The sequence below is a fragment of the Rhinatrema bivittatum genome, chromosome 3 (genome assembly GCF_901001135.1).
Source record: "Rhinatrema bivittatum chromosome 3, aRhiBiv1.1, whole genome shotgun sequence".
Taxonomy (NCBI): Eukaryota; Metazoa; Chordata; class Amphibia; order Gymnophiona; family Rhinatrematidae; genus Rhinatrema; species Rhinatrema bivittatum.
This window is the reverse complement of record NC_042617.1, coordinates 313,377,464-313,384,529: the sequence shown is the minus strand read 5'-3', so window position 1 is coordinate 313,384,529 and position 7,066 is coordinate 313,377,464. Positions and strand designations below refer to the sequence as shown.

Below are 7,066 nucleotides of genomic sequence, written 5' to 3'. Positions count from 1 at the left end.
CCATGCACAAGAGAGAAATGCTTTTCAATCAAGGGTTAAGGGTCATCGTTATTCCCCTCCTGAGCCGCTGAAAGTCCCCCCCCCCCCCCCCTCTTGAGGTTCCCATTAAAATCCGGAGCTAAATTGGATTGTGCTAGAGATAGACCGGATATAGTGTGTGGGAGATTTGCTCACAAACCCAGCCTTTTATTTCCGGCTTTTATTTATTTTAGGCTTTTATACAGCTTTCTATAACAGAGAGTTTTACAACAAATCACGTGCAGGTAGACCAAGGCCCTTCCCCAAAGAGCTTACTATTTCTGAGGCTATCTGAGGTAACGGGAGAAAACCTGACCTCCTAAATTCTCCAGGCCTGGACTTGAACTCTCCTTTCTTTGTTCTCAGTCCATCTGTCTAAGCAATAAGTCGTCCCCCCCTCCCTCTCACTTCTAATCTTTTTCAGCCGCACTATGATGGTTTCAAGGTAGGGAAACAATATGACATGTCGGGAGCCAGAGCCAGAAAGAAGAAGGGTATAATAGTGGAAGAAAAAGAAGATGACTATGCTGTTGTTCGGTTTGTTGGTGAGGTTGCACCTGGCCTTACCTCCAGAAGGAGATAGATGGAGGCAGTCAAAAGAAAGGCTACCAAGATGGTGGCAGCTCCACAGCAGAAGTCCTATGAGATGAGACTTGGACATTGAAACATGAACCCTGGAGGAGAGGGCAGGCATAATGGAGACATTCAGACACCTGAAAGGTATTAATAATGCACAAGAATCAAACCTGTTTCAAAGGAAAGGATGTTTGAGCAGGAGCAGTGGAGCGTCATTTTAGTTGGGGGGGGCAACCAAGCTCCGCCACTAACCACCCACATTCCCACTGCCAGTTTTTTACTTTACATTACAGTTTATGTCATTCTATCTTACATACATGCTTCACATATAGTAAAGAGTATAATAATTCATTCTGAGAACAATTAAATGCTTGATGCTAGAAACCCAGACATAGAATTAAAGGAAAAATAACAAAAGCAGTATTACTAATAAAAAAAAAAAAAAGTCAGTACTAAGTGATTATTCCGTACTATGTATGGAGAAAGAGAAATCATCAAATATTAAAAGATGGACTCAAAGACCAAGAAAACGTGGCCTAAGGATACAGAAGCAGGATTACAGCAGGTCATAGAACACCAGTACACCTCCTGTTGGGAAAACACAACTATCAAGACTGCTACAGATCCACAGAAACTATATATGTGAGCGGAATATTTTACCTTAGTCACATGCAGAATGGCTCTCAAATGCAAAGTAAGTGATCATAAATTAAAAACAGAAATATGCAGATAAAAATTAGAATGGTAATAATCTCAAGAAGCCAGACTCTGCATGCGAGGCAACCCTGGAGCACTAGAAACAGACGGGCATTTCCTCATAGACTAAGCCAGGCCCCAGTCACTGTTCTTATGGGGAGTGAGAGCTGTTACATAGCACCTCACACAAGAAAAATGACAGTCTTGCCCACATTTTTCTTGTGGGTAGGGGTGGGGGCAGGAGGGGTGGGAGCAGGAAGGGGGGAGGGGTGGGAGCAGGGAGAAGAGAGAAGGGAGACCAAAGGGAAAGGAAGGGTATGGGACAAGAGGCATGGAGATGGGGGAATGGTGTAAGGTGGAGAAGAGGGAGAGGGGGAGACTACAAGAAGGGGTGGGATTAGGGAGAGAGGTGGGGAGCTGAAGTAAAAGGGAAATCAGGATATAGATGGGTGGGCTGAAGAGAAAGAGGAAAGGTGTGGGGGCCAGGAAGAGAGGTCTGCACCAAGGAAAACAATGAAGGCTCTGCAGTGTCAGCATTATGCGGTACTATGCTGGGTCTACCGAGCCTTTGTTGTGTTTCTTGTTGGGGGAAGAGGTACGGGTTCGGTAGGGATAGGAGTGGTGGCAGGAGGGAGAAGAAAGAGGAAGAAGTAGGAGCAGGGAAAAGGAGAAGGAAGGGAGGGAGCGAAGGACGTGGAGAAGGGAGGCCAAAGAGAGAGGAGGAGTAATGAGGCAGAAATGTTTGGAGGGGCCATGGCCCCTGCGGCCTCCCCCAAATCCGACACCTATGCAAATGCATGTTGATGGCCCTATTAGTTATTCCCGCGCGATACAGTAAGTAAAATGTGCAGCCAAGCCGCACATTTTACTTTCAGAAATTAACGCCTGCCCAAAGGCAGGCGCTAATTTCTGCCGGCGCCGGGGAAGTGCACAGAAAAGCAGTAAAAACTGCTTTTCTGTGCACCCTCCGACTTAATATCATGGCGATATTAAGTCGGAGGCCCCAAAAGTTAAAAATAATAAAAAAATAATAATAATTTTAAATCGGCCCGTGGCTCGCGGGTTGAAAACTGGACGCTCAATTTTGCCAGCGTCCGGTTTCCGAACCCGTGGCTGTCAGCGGGTTTGAGAACCGACGCTGGCAAGATTGAGCGCCGACTGTCAAACTCGCTGACAGCCACTGCTCCTGTCAAAAAAGAGACGCTAGGGACGTGCTAGTGTCCCTCGCGCCTCTTTTTACCGCTGGCCCTCATTTAAATACTGAATCGCGCGCACAGGAGAATGGCCTGTGCGCGCGCCGGGAGAGCGGGCGCTCGCCTGCTCTCCTGCGACTCTTACTGAATCGGCCTGTATGTTAGTGTGCAATTCTGGTCTGAGTGCAGCTTCAGGCTGGACTTGCTCTCTGTTTGCATTCACTCTGCAAAGTGCATGGGGAGTGGCTGCACATTTATTCCCTAACTAATCCATTCCCAGGAGGCAGTAGAACTATTGCTGAATTAAATGTATGTGGAGCTAAATTTTAATATAAACAGAAACCATTCGGCATTCTGTCCTGAACTGGGGTAGTCCCATTCTGTGAATAGAACTGAATCGTGTATTACCTACACCAGGAGTAGACAAGGCTGTACTGGGTGAGTTGAAGTTGACTGGCCAGTCTCCCTCCAATATTCAGAGTCTCACTGTGAGCTAGAGGGGCTCTGGTGAGATCTGAATAGTTTGGGGGTAGTTGCTGATTAAAAATAAAACAAAACATAGGAACCACTAGCATAGCAGAGAAGAAGAAAAAAGTTCCCTGAGTGTAGCTGTTCATTCCCTTAAGGCAGGTGGGACTTATCCCCTGCCATGCGTCCCGGGGATGATGAGTGGAGGCCGGGGGTGATGTCCAAGAACCTGCAGCATTCCTCTCGTTCCCCATCCACCCCCGTCAGGTCCCTGGGACTTTAGCCCAGCAATGGGATCAGTGGCCAAGTTTTTCATTTGTAGTCTGATATCTTTGTGCGTGTGGAACGGCCCCTACAACAACTCCCACTCCCACAGTCACCAGCCCAGACTGTCCCACCTGCCGGGGAAAGCAGAGGAGCTCACTTCAGAAGCAAAGGCAGCGAGGAACAGGCAGACAGAGCGACAGAGGCACATACAGAGAGAGAGAGAGAGATGCAGATAGACAGGCAAGAACGGTAGAAAAATCGTGATGAGACAGACATGAAAAGAAAAAGTGTGTCAGTGATGGAGACAGACTGAGAGGGAGAGAGAGAGAAGAGACACGGAGGCAAAGAGTAGAAGATACCGACAGTGATGGGGAGAGAAAGGCAGACCAGAGAAGAAGAAGCAGACAAAGAGAGACAGTGACAGATGGGGAGGAGGGAAAGAGGAGAGAAAAAAAGAGGAGAGAAGCACCAGGAGAAAAGCTGGGAGCAAGATAAGAAACAGCCACAAACAGACAAAGACAGAGAAAGCAATAGTGAGGGAAGGAAAAGAGGACTGAGAGAGAGAGAACAGCAGTGCAGTCCCTGCTCCAGGCACCAGACGATCGGTGAGAAGCGGTGGACCTACTGCACCTCCATGCCACCAGTTCCTTGGACGAGGGTCTCGGCGCTGCTCGCCATGCTCCCAGGAGCGCCCATCCCTGGTGAGTGTTACACGGGGGCTGCGGGTCAGAGCCAGTCTCAGGGAACAGGTTCAGGATGCCAGGTCATTTTCCCAGATGCGCTTTCATGAGACCCAGTTTCTGCAGGGAGACTTTTGCCCAGCCCCTGGAGTTCGAACTTCCATTCCCAGTGCACTGGGCAGTTGTGGTCTTGCTTTTTTGACATTGGAAATCAGCACTACGGGTACCGCAGTGCATTAGGAAGAGATGTAAGAAGACCCAGGATAGTGCCAGAGTTTCTCTCCAGAGCACGGGGCACTGCACGGTAAGGTGAGTGCAAAGAGTGAAGAGATTCTCACCGTCAGCCCCAAAATGGTGCTATTACTCCCCTGTCAGACCCTTTCATATTCCTACAAAAATTGGAAGTCACTATCACGCCTCCTCCCATTCCCACAGGTTAAATCGCCTCCCATCCACACAGGGATCTGTTGCCAGTGTCATTCCTCCTCCCTTCCCTGTAGGGATCACTTGTAACTATCACACCTCCTCCACAGATTTTGACTGTCTCTGTCACACCTTTTTCCGTCCTTATAGGGACTGGTTCTTAGTATCACACCTCATCCTCCCTTCCTAGAGGTATTAGCTGCGTCTGTCATATTTCCTCCCATCTCTACAGGTATTGGCTGTCAATGTTACACCTCCTCCCATGCCTACAGAGATTGGTTGTCATTGTCACACCTCCTCCCAGTTCTACAGGGATTGGTTGTTATTGTCACATCTTCTCCCATTCCTAAAGGTATTAGCTGTGTCTGTCATACTTCCTCCCATCTCTACAGGTATTGGCTGTCAATGTCACACCTTCTCCCATCCTTAACAATTATTGGCTGTCAATGTTACACCTCCTCCCAGCTCTACAGGGATTGGTTGTTATTGTCACACCCCCTCCCAAGGCTACAGAGATTGGTTGTTATTGTCACACCTCCTCCCAGTTCTACAGGGATTGGTTTTTATTGTCACACCTCCTCCTGTGAATAAAGATAAGGCTACAGAGATTGGTTGTCATTGTCACACCTCCTCCCAGCTCTACAGGGATTGGATGTCATTGTCACACCTTCTCCCATTCCTAGAGGTATTGGCTATTTCTGTCACACATCCTCCCATTCCTACAAGTATTGAAAGTCATTGTTAAACTTCCGTTCCTGCAGGGATCAGTTGTCAATCACTTCTCATTCCATCCTTATAGGGCTTGCCTGTTGTTATCACACCTCCATCCATCCCTACAGTTATTGGATGCCAGTGTCACACCTCCTCCCATTCCTACATGGATCTGTTGCCATTGTCACACTTCCTCCCATCCCTATAGAAATTGCCTGTCACCATCACACCTCCTCCCATTCCCACAGGTATTGGCTGCCAGTGTCACGCCTCCTCCTATCCCTACAATTATTGGCTATCAATGTCACACTTCCTCCCGTCCCTACAGGGTTCAATTGTCACTATCAATTCTTTTCATATCTCTATAGGGATCCCCTGTTGCTATCACACTTATACCCATCCCTATAAGTATTGTCTGTCATTGTCACACCTCCTTTCACCTCTACAAATATTGACTGTCACTGGCACACTTCCTTGCATCCCTACAGGTATCAGTTGTCACTGTCACTCGTCCTCCCATCCCAATGGGGATTGCCTGTCAGGATCACACCTCCACCCTTCTCTACAGGTATTGACTGTGTCACACTCCTCTCATCTCTATAGGGATTGGCTATTACCATCCCACCTCCTTCCATCCTTTCAGTGATTGGTTATCTCTCTTACATCTCTTCCCATCCCGTTACACCCTCTCCCAACCCTACAGAGTTTAGTGGTTGCTATGACACCTCCTCTTGTCTCTGCAGAGAGTAGCTATTACCATAGTGTTGTCTTACCATGCTTTCAGGGTAAGACTCCTACACCCCTGCCTACACTGTCACACCCCTTTCCCCATCCATACAGGAATTGGCTAATATTGCCTCCACTCCTCCCATGTCTGCTGAAACTGGCTGTCACTACCACACAGAGCTGTATCCCTACAGGGACTGGTTCTTATCGTCACACACGGCCTCCATTCCTGCAGTAATTGCCTGTCAGTGTCTCACACAGGGTTGGCTCTAGGTTAACTGGCACCCTGTGTGAAAAATTAATTTGGCGCCCCCCTTAGCAGCACAGCACTCCCTCCTTTGGCAGTGGCAGTGACTCCTGCAAAGTATATTTATCTTTCCCCCCTCCCAATGCCCCCCAACCTCTGCTCAGCACCAGAATCCTCTCTGCCTTCTTCTCTCTTTCACCCTGCTCACAGTGCTCGGCATCTCTCTCTCCCTCTCACTCCTTTTCTGCCCAGTAGTATCCCCCTCTTTTTCTGTCCTCTTCTCCTCCTCCTCCTCCTCCTCCCTGCAGGTTAATCCTGCACCCACCACTACAGACAGAAGCCTCCTTCCTCCTGCACAGTGTTCCTGAGTCTCCTGTCTGCAGACATCACATGGAAGGAAGCAGAAGGGGAGCAGTGGTGCCCCCTTAGTCGTGGCACCCTGTGCGGCCTCACTGGTCGTGCACCCCAGAAGCCCGCCTGGTGTCACACCTCCAATTTTGCAGAGATTAACTGTCACTTTCATGCTTCCTACTATTAGATTCAAAACAGCATCATATTTTATGGAAATATCAATAGCTGATACCATGTAGTCTCATATGCGGGAACAGAGAAACCTCATATCAAAATGGTGGGCTTTGCTTCCGATAGCCCTGATTGCCACTAATATAATTGTGCAGTCACAGATAAGTATTCGGACCGTCACTAAATTTTCAATCATCGGTTTCTCTGTGGTAATTTTTTAAGATTTTTGCTTTTTCAAAATTATTTCATTATTTTAAGTCTGGTTAACTGGGGCCAGTTTGATATTCCAGCTGCATATACTCTGCTACAATAAGTGTAATCGCACTGCCCTTAGACTGGTAATGTAACCAGACTTAAAATAATGAAATAATTTTGAAAAAGCAAAAATCTTAAAAAAATTACCACAGAGAAACCGATGATTGAAAATTTAGTGACGGTCCGAATACTTATCTGTGACTGCACAATTATATTAGTGGCAATCAGGGCTATCGGAAGCAAAGCCCGCCATTTTGATATGAGGTTTCTCTGTTCCCACATAT

At 47.7% G+C, this 7,066-nt stretch overlaps 1 protein-coding gene across 2 annotated transcripts in view; it reads left to right on the top strand.

Annotated features, from left to right (window-relative positions):
- Nucleotides 1-3,375: 3,375 nt before the first annotated feature.
- AMHR2 (anti-Mullerian hormone receptor type 2) overlaps nt 3,376-7,066 on the top strand; it is a 64,159-nt gene continuing 60,468 nt past the window's right edge. For both annotated transcript variants that reach the window (XM_029595214.1, XM_029595213.1), the window contains exon 1: nt 3,376-3,919. In XM_029595214.1, coding sequence (XP_029451074.1) covers nt 3,643-3,919 — 277 coding nt within the window. In that variant the 5' untranslated portion in view covers nt 3,376-3,642. The remainder of the gene's footprint in view (nt 3,920-7,066) is intronic.